Source organism: Castor canadensis, chromosome 11, assembly GCF_047511655.1.
Source record: "Castor canadensis chromosome 11, mCasCan1.hap1v2, whole genome shotgun sequence".
Taxonomy (NCBI): domain Eukaryota; kingdom Metazoa; phylum Chordata; class Mammalia; order Rodentia; family Castoridae; genus Castor; species Castor canadensis.
Window position 1 is genome coordinate 109272414 of NC_133396.1, and position 14240 is coordinate 109286653.

Genomic DNA, 14240 nt, shown 5'->3' on the forward strand with positions numbered 1-14240 from the left:
TAGAAATAAAGGGAAGGCAAAAGGAACCTAAATCCTTGAATTCCTTACCTTTCTGGCTAAGGGCCCTCTGATATTTTCATTAAGTGTGTGTCCTACAGTAAGTTTAGCTCTGTAAGGTTCATATTCCACTCCAGCCAACCCTACCCTGCCGCCCAAGAAACAATGAACACATTTTGATTGCACTACCCTTTATTCCTAGGATGGAGGTGTTTTAAATCATCCTGGGTTGAGTCCCGTGTGTTAAGCTTCTAGCCCCTCACAGTGATGGAATAAGCATGTTTTAGGGAGGTTCACTGGGCAGGTGACCAACATCCCTTTCAAGAGGATACACCATGAAGATCACATTGTCCCAGGGAGGTAGGGCAGGGTGATCTGGTCTGACCACCTCAAAGCCCATGTAGCTGAAGGCCCGCAGCAGGGCACCTGTGAAAAGGACAGAACAAATGGTTAGGACACTCTACGAAGCTCAACCCACGTACCCCCTCAGAGATTGTTTCTTTCACTAGGAAGTGCCCTCTGGGAAGCAGTGTAGTGCAGGTATTAGAATATACTTTGGAGTGAAACAGATCTAGCATCTATGTAGTCCTGGCTTTAACACTTGCTTAGTTTGTAACATTCTGGGTTAACCCTTCTGATCTTTAAGTTTTCACATTTCTGAAGTTGGAATCAGAGCCTTCCTCACAGAATTTAAGTGTGGTGCTTATGAAGTGCTTCATACAATGATGGCATAGTAATCCATCCCTTGGAATATTGATGAATTGTTCTTGGTTATTCTTTGTCTTAAATTCAACAGAGTATGAATTCCTTGAGGTAAGAGCACTTTCTATAATATATTGCTCTGGGCATCTAGTTAAATAAATTCCTGTTCTCCTGGCCTTATGCTCAATCCTTTCACACTGTAGGTGCTTGATACATTTACTTGAGATCCTTTGATTTCCATACCCCTTGAATTAATCCTGTGTAATTTCACCAGTGTTCCCTCAGTCTGGCCTCTATTCCACCTCCAGCAGCTTCCTGATAGTGCAGTTGAAAGTGACTGAACAAAATGCTGAGAGTCTTAATTTCCTTTGAGATGAGAGGGAAAAAAAATCCCTGAAATGCCAGAGAGTGCCTTTTTTAAAGAGCAGGGAGAAGGACTCCTACAAAGAAAAAGGAGCTGCTTCCACACAAAGGTCAAGAAAGGACAGCAGATGATCCCCACCTCTGTCCTTTCGATTATTTTGGAAGTTCACAAACACAGAGTCCACATTGGTCTTCTCCTCCACATACTCCAGTGTTGCTGTCAAACTAGGGGCCAGAGAGAAAAAGTTAAATGTTCAGCTAACTCAATCTAGAAAGACACTTGGTTGGAGCAGAACAAATTTAAGTCAGTTTTTGCTCTCCACCTACCTAAACCAAGAAATAAAGCTGCTAAACTAATTTGATAGCTTGTTCTCTGACACCAAGGGATTGCGAGTGTATAAGCCACAGCAGGGATTCTAGGAAGAAAGGTCTATCCAGATAAGCAGCTAGAAAATACCTTCTATTACTCAACTATTTCTGGATCCTCACGTCTGTGTTTCTGAATCAGTCCAGAAACTTCCCATGGACCGTTACCGGTCCAGGAACCCCAGGATCCTGACTCAACTCACAGGCTTGTCTACATGCCACCTGAAGGGTATCTGATTCTGCTCTTGAATCAGCCCACTTACTGATTGTGACATGATAGAAGGATAGAATCTTGCATCTCTCTCCCTACTTGCCCATCCCAGCTCAGTCACCTTTCCCTATTGCCTTGATCCAAGGCCTGATATGGGATATCCAAGAAGAGTCGGTGGTCACAAAGAAGGCCGTGCCAATGGGCAGAGGAATGGGGGGTGAGACGGAAGTGGAAGTCTAACTGCACTGGATCCTGGTGGAGCAGGGGGTCAGTTGTAAGCACCGTCAGGTTCCCAGCCTGGAAAAGGAATAAAATGGAGAATAATAGTCTGCCTCTGTGATCATCTAGTTCACAAGTCAGATCACACAGATTTGGGTGTGTCTGGAAGCAAGGTGGGGCAAATGAGGAAACCTGGGAGAAGTGGAGACGTTGTCTTAGAAGATGTACAATATCCCTTAATCCTGAGAACCAATAGCCATCCTTGTTGCTGAGTTCTACCTGTTAATTAAATCTGGAGTTGATGGGGTGTTACTGCCTACTGACGTCATCCCAGAGGTGCACTAACTATTCAAAAACTTACTATTTGCATCAGAGAGCTTAGTGCTTTTGCCTTGTTTTAAGACAAAAAGTCTAGTTACGTTGCCCAGGCTGGCAACATAACTCGTGGATTCAAGCATTCCTACTTTGGCTTCCCAAGTAGCTAAGTCTACAAAGTACATTCCACCATGCCCAACTGGCCTCTTGTTTAAACAAAGCTTTCTGCATTTCCTTTCTCACGCCATACTCTTACCCTTTTATAGCTCATATAAGTTTTCAATAAGTTCTCCTTTTTCTCATTAAAACACAAATATCACTCTAGGCATGTTATTGCAACATGATACAAACGAAAGTATAGGATTCTAGACCCAGCTTAGCATCTTAAACAGCTCTAAGTCCCACAAGTCCTAAATAGTCTTCCCCACCTTTGTTCCCACTTTGCCTTTTCCCATCCTGCCTTTCATGACCTTGACTTAAAACCTTTGGGCCAGAATTCTTTTCTATACAGCAAGTAACTTTTACACCTGAACTCTTAGGTCCCATCTACCTCTAATGTTTTTTCTCTATTTTTCCATGATTGATTTTCCAGCTAGCTAATGTCCCTCCTCTGCATCATTACAGTAAGCAGTGAGCTGCCCTGTCACAGAACCAGGTCACAGTCCACTTACCGAATACAGTTCTTTAAGCTGGTTATGGTTATGGTCTTTTCCCTGCTTGGTGCTTCTGCCCACCTGGAGGCCTCCTAGGGACTCAGGAGCACTGGAGGCAGCAGCAGTATGGGAGGCAGCAGTGGGGCTGGAGTGTCAAGTCTTCCTGTTCCTTATAAGTGACGCTGGGTGGGAAAAAAGAAACCCAAATTACTTTGCCTCAGAATCTGAGATCACAAAAAAAAAAAAAAAAAAAGCTAAGGAATCTGAGAACAGGAGGTAACTCAGGTACTTAGGACCACTTAGTCTCACAGATCAGGCTCTGACATTGTCTTCTGTAATACCTTGGGCCAGTCTGCCTCCATTTTCCCTGGCCAGCCAAGTGGAAAAATCTGTTAGCTCCATGCTGGTCTTCTACCTTATTTTGCTATCTGCTGTCACTTGGGAAATTCTTGCAAATTCTTTTATTTTTTCTTATAGTTTATATAACTACAGATAAAAATGAAAACAAATACCTTCTATAACACCAAGGCAGCATCTTCTCCCGGAGGGTCATCCGGTATTTGTAGCAGTAAAGATAATAGGCGTATGGTGACCAGAGCGGGTAGAGGTAGTTCCGTGTTTTTCCCCTCTTGATAAAAGAAAGGGAGTAGAGAGAGGGGTGGGACCTGTTACAAGGCAGTTTTACTGTTCAGTGCCTCCCTGCGGCAAAGTGAAGTTCAGTGATGAGTGGCAGAGCCTTAGGCAACCTTGTCCATTGTGACCTGGTGGGCACTATGACATAGACAAGAGGTCAGATCTTATGTCACTTCAGGACTCTGCTATTCCCCTCCCCCACCCTGTCCCCTTAACCAAGGCTCCTATTCAACTAGTAGGCACTTGACAGCTGTATCAGTAGTTAAAATACCTTAAAACTTCTGTACTCATTGGTAAATAGCCCTGCCTGAGCTATTTACTTCTTGTGCCCACCCATCCTGGCTCTTCTCTGGAACACCTTCCCCTAAAATCCAGCAACTAAAGAGATGGTGCTGGCATTGCAGGAGGCTTTCAAGGCTCTAATCCAGCAGTGACCTAGTTATTTGGTTTCCAGTTAAATATTCTTAATATAATTCCCACCCTTAACTCAGTGACGCTATAGATCATTGAACTTTCTCCAACAATAGGAATCGCAATCATAGGAATTGTAGGGCAGGAATCACAAACTAAAACCCAGGGACTCAGACAGCTACTAATTGGCAGAGCTGCAGGGTGGGGCAATAACAAAATAGGAAGCTCACATCCTGTTTAAAAGATGCCAGCATAACTCAGCTCCATCTGGTTGTCTTGCAGGAATGCAGTCAGTGGTGCCAGATCTTAGATTTTTCAACTGAAACCAGAGTTTTTAGTAAACTTCTCCAATATTTTCAAGTGACTACTAAAAAAAATGAGAAAAATTGTGGGCAAATTTTGGTTCTGTCCACCAGTTTGAGATCTCTTTATACTAATTTACTCATACATTCAACAAACATTTATTGAGGGCCTACTATGAGCCAGGCTTTCTAGGTGCTAAGGATTCATCAGCGAACAAAGATCCTGGCCCTATGGAACTTCTAAAAGTAAAAGAACAAGCCTACAAAATAAAGTAATAATAAAGATAACTGCTATAGGGGAAGTAGAGCAGGATTAAAAAAGAGAATCAGAAGTGTGAAGGAGCCCAGCACCGGTGGCTCATGCCTGTAATCCTAGCCACTCAGGAGGCAGAGATCAGGAGGATCACAGTTCGAAGCCAACCCAGGCAAATAGTTCAAGAGACCCTATCTTGAAAAAACCCAACACAAAAAAGGGCTGGTGGAGTGGCTCAAGGTATAGGCCCCAGTACCACAAAACAAATAGGACAATTCAAGGGGGCTTCACCAGGGAAAGGTGACAAAGGCTTGTGGAGTGTAAGTTTTTAACCAAGTCAGCATCTGGGCATAAGAGCATTCTATTTAGAAGCAACAACCACTACAAGAACCCAGAGTAGGAAATGTGCCTGGTGTTTTCAAGAAAGAGCAAGGCAGCCACTGTGAATGAGTAGGGCAGTGTAAGCTATAGGGAATGAAAGCTAATGGGGCCAGAATATACAGACCAAAATCATTGCATTGTGAAGTTTTTGTTTGTTTGGGTGAAGAACTTGATTATTTAATATAAGTCTCCTAACACACCTGAGAAGTCAGTGTTATTATTTTTTTTACATCTCCATATTCCAGGTGACCACAGTGAAACAGCTAGCAACTTACCCAATAGGGATTTGACCCCAGGCAGCCTGGTATCAGAGCCCACATAGTTGACCTGCATTCTAACATGAATTTTTTTTTCTTTTTTTTTTTTTTTTTGGTGGTACTGGGAGCTCAGGACTTCACACTTGCTGGGCAGGCACTCTACCACCTGAGCCACTCCACCAGCCCTTTTTTTGTGTGATTGGTATTTTCAAGATAGGGTCTTGCAAACTTATTTGGCCAGCATTGTCTTCAAACTTCGATCCTCTTGATCTCTGCCTCCTGAGTAGCTAGGATTACAGGTGTAAGCTACCAGCACCAGACTCTAACATGATTTTAAAAACTCCATCCTGTTGTACCATGGATTAAATGTTCATGAATCCACAAAACTCATATGTTGAAGGCTTCTTAGTCCATTGTCTGTTGCTATAACAAAATACCTGAGACTGGGAACTTATAAGGAATACAAATTTATTTGGTCCACCATTCTGGAGACCAGGAAGTCCAAGAGTATAGAACCATCATTGTAAAGTTTTAGGTGGAAAAATTATATGATCTTACACTTTTGTAAATTATTTCTTAAGCAGTACTAGGGATTGAACTTAGGGCCTTGCTCTTGCTAGGCAAGTGCTCTACCATTTGAACCACACCCTCAGTCCCTGACTTACACTTTTAAAAAGATCCTCAGCTAAAGGTAGTGGTATACACCTGTAATCTCAGCACTCGAGAGGCTGAGGCTGAAGGATCGAGAGGTTGAGGCCAACCTGGACTACAGAGGGGGACCCTGTATCAAAAAAAAAGAAAAGAAAATCCTTCTTACTGCTGTATTATAAATACACAGTGGATATCTGTTGGAAGACCATTGTGGTAGTCCAGGGGAAAGATAGTGTCTTATTCCAGTGTGGAACATTAAAGGGGTTGACAAGTGGTTGGATTCTTGAAATAGTCTAAAGGTAGTACCCACAGGATTTCATATGAGATAAAGGAGTTAAGGAGTGTCCAAGAACTGAAAGAATGGAGTTTCCATCAATTGAGAATGGGAAAGGCTGTGGGTAGGCTCTTTGGGAGGAGGGGTATAAACCAGCTTAGTTTGGGACATATTAACTTTGAGATGTCTTTTAGCCATATAAGAGGAAAATAATAAGCAGTTGGGTATTACAGTGTGGAGTTTATGAGAAGTCTAGGATGGAGATAGAAATTTGGTAATCATGGGTATATAAATAGCTGGCCATGTTTGCCGGCCACTGGTGGCTTACACCTGTAATCCTACCTACTCAGGAAGCAGAAATCAGGACTATGGTTTGAAACCAGTCCAGACAAATAGTTCAAGAGGACCTATGTCGAAAAAAACCCATCAAATAAATAGGGCTGGTGGAGTGGCTCAAGGTGTAGGCCCTGAGTTGAAAACCAAGATTGAAAAAAAAAAAAAAAGCATCATTAGCTGTTAGCCTAGATGACCTCATCAGGAGAGGGTACACTGAGAAAAGCCCAAAGACTGAGTGCTGGGTTCATACTAACTGGGGGAAAAAAAAAGATAAATCGACAAAGGAGACTGTGACGACTAGTGTCCTCGTGTTCTGGGAGCCAAGAAAATGACTTTAGGAGTGTTGACTGGGTGAAGGAACACATATGATGAAGCATAGAGCATCTTTCTACCATCTCCTCTGCCAAACAGACCCTTTCATACCATTTTTATGGTCTTCTCTCCAGTACCTTCCACAGAGGGAACTGTTTGGCCCTACCATAGTTTATTTTTTTCCTAAGGCTTATATCCCTTGTGATTTAGAATTCTTTAAATATTAGTTTAAAAGCTGCAGTGCAAGGACCAAGAGTTAGATTCATTCTTGGGGTTGGCAGAGTTTTCCAGAAGATCCCAACCTTCTATTACTTTTAGGTATACTTGTCACCAGTGGTTGGTGTATGTGAAGTTTCCCTTCAGGTTAGGAACACTCCATTCAGGATTTTGTTCTTGACATCAATCACAGATTAAAAATTTCTACACAAGTCACAAGTCACAGTAGTAAAAAAAATTTGGCAGAGCTTTATTAAGCAAGCAGCAGAAAACTAAGGCACACTCTAATGGAGCATGGGTGCTCCAAGGGAGACACAATCAAGCAGTTTCGATGTCAGGGGTATTTATGGTAAAAAGAGTGGGTTAAAGGTTTCTAATTTACCCTACAGTGATCTCCTTTGTACTGACACCTGGTATAATTAGCTGTTTTTACTGTACAATGTCTTATTAGGCCTGAAGATTTCAAGGTTAGCCCAAGGTTGGGTTTGAACATCCCTTGAACATCCCTTGAAACAAAGGATGGGTCCTGCTAGAGGCTCTCTTCAAGACAGATGTCCATCCTTGTGATAAATGTTTTCCTCTGTGGGTGTTTTTTGTGCCCAGAGTTCTTCCCCAGGATGATAAGTGTCTTTAAGACATCCTTGCTCAGTTCTCAGAGGGTACTAATTATTTTTGGGCAAGTGGGCAAGGTCAGAGGGAGAGGTTTTTCTTTTTTTTTTTTTTCTAGTAAATGTCGCAGCTTGTTGAGGGAGTGTAAGGCTTAAAGCAAAGAAAGCAGTATCTATGTTTTAATTAGCTATTCATTAGGACAATACTTATTTGTAAATTTCTGGCTGGCGTTTCCCGTATCTCAGTTTCCCTGATCTAGCCTCCCTCAGACTTAAAGGAAAACAGAGAGCAGCATCCTTCTGGCTTCCGTGCCCGGTTTTCATCGAATGTCACAAGGAGACGTGCCTTCAGACAGCAGGTAGGACTAAAGCAAAGGCCCCATTTTAGAGATAAAGTCAAGAGGAAGACCGTGTCTTTGCCAGTGTCGGGTCCACCTAGTAGTCATTACATTATTTGTCAATAATTAAAAGCGTCTCCCCCACCAAAATCAAAGGAAAACCAAAAACCGAACTGGGCGATGAGTGAGGAAAATGCTGAGCCCAAGAGCACTTCCCTGGGCTTTCTTATCTCACGGCGTGGGCGACATAGAGAAACCGCTGTCCAGCCTGCCCCCCACGCTCAGTCCGCTTCGTCTCAACCCCGAGCAAAGCCGCGCTGACTCAGGCGCGCCGCGGGCAGCCCCATGGGGCCCTTCCTGCCGCCGGCGCCGGGGTCCTTTGGTCTCTCCGTGCCGGCCATCATGGCGGCGGCCTCTCTCGCTGCTGCGGGCCGGAGCAGAGCGCTGCTGCGGGCGGGCGCTGGGCGGCTACTGCCGCGAGGAATCCAAGAGCTACTCGGGCCGCGACGTGAAGGGGACACCCCTAGCCTGGGGCGCGACTTCAGTCTCTCTCAGCATCGGGTGAGGGCTGGGTTTGGGTTATTTATGGGTCCTTGACCCTGGTGGGGTTATTTACGTCGGAGCATTGTTTCTGGGGCGCGTTAAGACTTGGAGAGGCTATGCGCCGGGGCTGAAGGGGACGGGTGGCCGTGCCCCGGGGAGAGCGTGTTCTCTGTGGAGACCCGGTCACCCTAGCCTCTCTGGCCCCCAGGGCACGGTCATCGTGGAGCGGTGGTGGAAGGTGCCGCTGGCCGGGGAGGGTAGAAAGCCGCGCCTGCATCGGCGACACCGCGTCTACAAACTGGTGGAGGACACGAAACACCGGCCCAAAGAAAACTTGGAGCTCATCCTCACGCAGTCTGTGGAGGGTAAGGCCGGGCCCCAGCTCCTTGCCTCTCCTCGGGTTCATCTGTTTGACATTAGCTTTTTCCTGCCCTTCCCCCTCAGCTGTTTGCCTTGCTTTCTCTACTTTGTGAAAATACCCCTATATAAGTGAGGAAAGGAAGCCATAAAAAGTACTGTGCTGGTTTCACTGGCCTCTGGAATGAAAAGATAAAACATGGATGCAGCAACACCTTAACAGTGTGTGGGCAGAGAGAGAAGCCTGGCGGTTTGTACCACAGATAATGAAACCCTCTGATTAAAGAACTCCTCACAATATACAGGGAATACTAAGTTTCTGCATCAAGTCCCTTAAACACTCCCCTTCCTCCCACGGCCTGGACATGATAGGCAAGCTCTGTACCGGTGAGCTATCCCATGATGCTGATCATCTTTTCTTTAGGGTCACCTGGATCGCTTTGCTCCACTGTCTTTTGTTCTCATTGTCAGAACTCGGAGTCCGGGGTGACTTGGTCTCAGTGAAGAAATCCGTAGGTCGTAATCGGCTCCTTCCTCAGGGACTGGCTGTATATGCATCCCCTGAAAACAAGAAGCTGTTTGAAGAGGAGAAATTGGTGAGCTCAAAGAAAGGACAGGGAAATTTGGAGTTATAAAACTTTTAAGTTTTCCTCTAGAAACTTCCTTTCCTTTGATAATTAGTTTAAACATGAAACAGGTACTAGAACTAGAATCCAGAAGTCCAACCTGTTTGCCTGTCCCGAGCATAGTAAGAGTTTGATTTTATTTAACATAGGCTTGTGTCTTATTATTTACTTTCATCTTTAACTTTATTTTCTAGCAGAGACAAGAAGGAAAATTAGAGAAGATCCAGACCAAAGCAGGAGAGGCGGTGAGTGAAAACATAGAAAGTCTTTATTATTTACAGTCAGCAACCTCTTCTTGATAGTCTCCCTGATTTCCTTGAAGTCTCCTGACTGTATACACTATAAGGTGGTGAAAGAAGTGTTGTTACTGCACCACATAACTGTTATGGAGACCTCTTGGGAAATTCTAATCTGTTGAATGAAGTACCTTAGCTTCTTGAGGGAGTCTGGGGATCAGGGAACCCATGGAAAAGTGTGAGGTGAGGGCTCTGTCTTTAGGAATATTTACTGACAAGTTGAGAACATAGACACGTGACAAACTCAAGGCAGTAAATAATGAGTAAAATGGATTTTAGGGTGACTGGGGAGGGATTTTTTTTAGATGGTATTAAGTTAGACCTTTGGGATTAGTAGGTTTTGAATAGGCCAGGAAGATGGGAAAAGTGTTTTTTTGTTTGTTTTGCAGCACTGGGGTTTGAATTCAGGACTAGGCAGGTACTCTACCACCTGACCCACTCTGCCAGCCTGTCCTTTTTATTTTTATTACGTTTTAAAATAGGTGACATGTGAATCAAAATTCAAAGATACAAGAGTATAAAATAAATTTAAAAAAAAAAAAAAAAGTCGTTCCCCCAGCCACGTTTCCCTTCCAGAAGCAAACATTACCAGCCTCTTTAGTATCTTCCAGAGATACTCTTTAAAACCAGGTGTGATGGTACATGCCTGTAATCCCAGTACTAGAGAGGAAGAAGAGTAAGTAGAAATTTAAGGCATGTTTTAACATAGAAAGTAGACCAATCTAGGTATATAGAGGATGTATACAGTATAATATTAGGAAACATATAGCTGTAAAAGGGTTTGGAACAAGATATACAAAACATCTTGAATCTTCAACTAATGAATTTATACTTTTAAGAAGGGCACATTAATGGGGTGTGAGTAGGATTGAAAGAACAGAAAAACTGAGTTGAAAACGGTCTGTGACAATCATTTCATCCTGAGATACACAAGGGACCCCCCGATTGATGATACTGACTTTAATGTGACCTGTTTCTCAGTAAGGTATAGGTGACAATCTTCTACAGAGTCTTGTTAAAATATGTTCTACCTTATCAGTCTTGAGACAATAAGAAATGTTCTGTCTTTCCCATTAATTTTTTTCACCTTCTGACTATGAGACAGAAATTATGCCCTCTCCCTGAACTCCAGACATTGTAACTTTTAACATGTTTCCTTTTCTTTGATTCCAACTCTAACCCAGCCCCTATTTATAATTCCTTTCAGACAGTGAAATTTCTTAAAAGCTGTCACCTGGAAGTGGGCATGAAGAACAATGTCAAATGGGAACTGAACCCTGAAATAGTTGCCCGCCACTTCTTCAAGAATGTGAGTATTTTCAAACACCAGCACTCCCCAAGGGTGGAAGCTACCTCTGGGATGAACCTTTGTTCATCAGGCTGGAGTTAGGGAAAATATTCTTGGTTAGTTTGTAAGGAGTGGGAGGGAAATAGCCAAGGATGATCACAGAATTTAAAGAATTCAATGGATAGGAAAATGTGATGGTTTCCATTTTTTTTTCCTCTAGCTGGGGAGAACCTGGGGATATGTAACTCACTGGAGAATTGTTAACTTTCATGAATGAAATTATTTTGATTTTAATTCCTGTCTCTCTTTGTGAATCAACCTCCATTTCTGAGAAATTAGGAATGAGTTTTTCTGTGCCCTCCCAATGAAGTCAGCCAGAGTAAATGCTCCAGTTTTTTCCATCCCTATACAGGAAATTCTAGAACTGTCTTTATGAGGTTGCCTAGAGTGGAAGCCATGAGTTTATTTGGCCAGGCACCAGTGGCTTACACCTATAATTCTAGCTACTCAGGAGGTAGAGATCTAGAGGATCAAGGTCTGATGGAGTGGCTTAAGTAAAAGCACCTGCCTAGCATGCGTGAGGCCCTGAGTTCAAACTCTAGTGTCCTCCACCCACCCCCCACACCCCCCAAAGAAAAGAGAGTTCATTTGGCTCATGTTTTATTTTTTTGCAGCTTGGTGTTGTGGTTGCCCCACATGCGTTGAAGTTACCAGAGGAGCCTATCACACGATGGGGCGAGTACTGGTGTGAGGTGACGGTGAGTGTTTCAAGTATTTTTTCCTTTTTCTCACTGGGAAAGAAATCGACAAGCTGGGATTGGGTGGTATTAGTTCTGCCTAACTGGTCTCTGAGGACTTCTGTTTGGTTTTTTTGTTGTTATTGTTTGTTTTTGTTTTTATGTTCAGGTAAATGGGCTTGACACTGTGAGAGTTCCCATGTCTGTTGTGATGTTTGAGAAGCCCAAGACCAAAAGATATAAGTACTGGTTAGCCCAGCAAGCTGCCACGGGCACCACCCCCACCAGCTCCCGGACAGTCTAAACCTACTCTCCTTCCAACACTGCAAAGCAGAATCAGGAACAATGGAGCAAAATGGGCCAGCACCCTGATCTCACTCCCACCTCTGACCAAATAATGGATTTAAGAGAATATATGAACATGTCAGACTGAACAGCATGTACATGTTGAATTCTCCATACTGCCATCTTCACCTCCAGCTGTAGTCACATCCAGCTTTATTTGGGCAGTTGTGCTCAAGTACTAGGCTGTGGTTTTGATAAGCAGGTATCAGTGGACTAAAATAGTTTAGATCCTATTGAGCCTCTTCCTCCATTGGAGTTTACTGGAACAAATGAAAGAGCTAGCCATTATCTCTAGTACTTGGCTCTCTTTGTCTGAACTGAACATTTGTTTTCTCATTTACAAATAAAGACGTGTGATCTTTTTAGGTGTTGTTTGGCCTTCAGTAAACTGGCAACAGGACATACAAGTGAGATATCTTCTGTAAGCACTAAGGTCTTGTTGCTAAAAAGGAGAGAATACATTAGCTCACTACATCTCTATGAGCAGCTTCCTCTGAATAAGCTAATGATGTCTTTGGTCTTAGAATTTTTTGCTAGATATATTGATAAAGTCATCAATGTGAGTAAGCACAATTGAGTCTAAGAAGATCTGAATAAGACCTAAGGATAATTGATAGAGAAAATGAAGCTGGGATGAAAGAAGCTTAAAAAGAGAACTTCTGTATTGTTTTTCATCAAGCTCCTAAAATTCTGCAAAAGAAACAAAAACCTTGATTTCTACACCAAGGTTAAGATTCTTTGGTCATTCTGGAATAGATGTCTTTTTTATTTTCTTAGTGGACTGGGGTTTGTACTCAGGACTTTGTACTTGTAAATCAGGTACTCTACTGCTTGAATCACATCTCCAGCCCATTTTGCTCTGGTTATTTTGGAGGTCTCTCTTTTTTTTTTTTTTTAACTAAATCTTATTTTTATTTATTGTTTTATTTAGTGCTGAAGATAGCTGTGCTTAGTGTTTTTTGGCAGTACTTGGGTTTGAACTCAGGGCCTCGTGCTTGCTAGGCAGGCACTCTATCACTTGACCCACTTCATCAGCCCTTGGAGGTCTCTTGAATTATTTTCCTGGGCCGGCCTCGAACTGCAGTCCTCCGATCTCATCCTCCCAAGTAGCTAGGATTATAGGCATGAGCAACTGACACCTGGCTGGAATAGATGTCTTGATGGGAAATGAAGGAAATAATAGAAAAAGGACCATCTATTGACAGTTGGGTTGGGTCAAGGTCACTGAAGTATAATTGTGAGGTCATATGAGACTAAGGAGGTAAAAATGAGACTTGACTCATTTTGCTCTCCTTACCAAGAAGTCCAGAGAGATTGGTTTTACTCTCCTATTTGCTCACCTACCACTCTGAACCAATTTCAAGCATTTTCATTCATCCCATCCCAACTGAGAGGTCTGTCATCAGTAGTTGCACTAATGACTATACCCAACTTGACTTTCCGGAACGCTTACTATTCAGATCTAGCACTGGTACTGCTTGAAATTTGCCATGTCAGTGATCACTATCCCTATTACTCTTAAAATGGAAGGTTTAGTTAGCATAGCATCTTTTCAGTATTACTACCATCATGTCTCCAAAATTGAGCAGCAGGCACATTTCACACAGCTAATCACAAAATGTTGACTTCTCAGGGGTCGGGGCAGGGGGAAGAAATAACGCAAGCATTGTATGCACATATGAATAATAAAACAAAAATAAATAAATAAATAAAAATGTTGACTTGTCAAAGGTTGAGTTCTTTGCAAAAACAGTTGAAGATTTTGCCCAGGAAGGTGAGTGTGGGAGGTAGAGTCCTTTGAATTATCACCTGTGGGGGACAGAAAGAAGCAGGATAGGGTAGAGGGAGTTACTGAGCTGATGCCATTTCAATAAAAGGCCTTAACCAATTCCACAGGGAGCTCAAACTAGGATGCTTATCAGGATGCCTAAATAGGGAAAATGGGCTGGATTTACATATCTCTACTTAACTAAGAAAAGAGCATGACTTTTGAGTAAGGTGCCTGACATCAGCCAAAAGCAATTCCTGGAAAGGCTCAGGAGAGATCTGTCAGTGTTAGCAGCTTACGGAATGAGTGCTTCAGTCCTGAAGAAGGAACTCTGGGCAGTATACCATAGTCACCATTAGAGTCCACTCCCTGCACTACTCAGAACTGTTTGCTTCATAAGTTCTGGAATGGTTTCTTCAGGATTCTGATGGGTCTAATTTTTTTGAAAGTCTGGGACCAACCAGTCTCTGCTGCTTATTTTG

At 43.0% G+C, this 14240-nt stretch overlaps 2 protein-coding genes across 3 annotated transcripts; one reads left to right on the forward strand and one right to left on the reverse strand.

The window, feature by feature from the left end:
* Positions 1–6: 6 nt before the first annotated feature.
* On the reverse strand, positions 7–3462 carry Oaz3 (ornithine decarboxylase antizyme 3). The gene is given in 6 exon segments (XM_020179831.2): positions 7–423; positions 1202–1287; positions 1761–1936; positions 2845–2928; positions 2930–3008; positions 3339–3462. Coding segments are annotated over 6 exon segments (609 nt in total). The 5' UTR covers positions 3380–3462; the 3' UTR covers positions 7–280.
* Positions 3463–8169: 4707 nt separating this feature from the next.
* On the forward strand, positions 8170–12355 carry Mrpl9 (mitochondrial ribosomal protein L9). 2 transcript variants are annotated; one of them, XM_020179830.2, is made up of 7 exons: positions 8170–8359; positions 8550–8706; positions 9170–9294; positions 9522–9569; positions 10828–10929; positions 11583–11666; positions 11815–12355. In XM_020179830.2, the coding sequence occupies exons 1-7, from the start codon at positions 8201–8203 to the stop codon at positions 11947–11949; spliced, it is 810 nt and encodes a 269-aa protein (XP_020035419.2). In that variant the 5' UTR covers positions 8170–8200; the 3' UTR covers positions 11950–12355. The 2 variants fall into 2 exon arrangements, with proteins under 2 accessions (XP_020035419.2, XP_020035418.2); XM_020179829.2 differs by having other exon boundaries at positions 8171–8359; positions 9519–9569.
* Positions 12356–14240: the final 1885 nt, after the last annotated feature.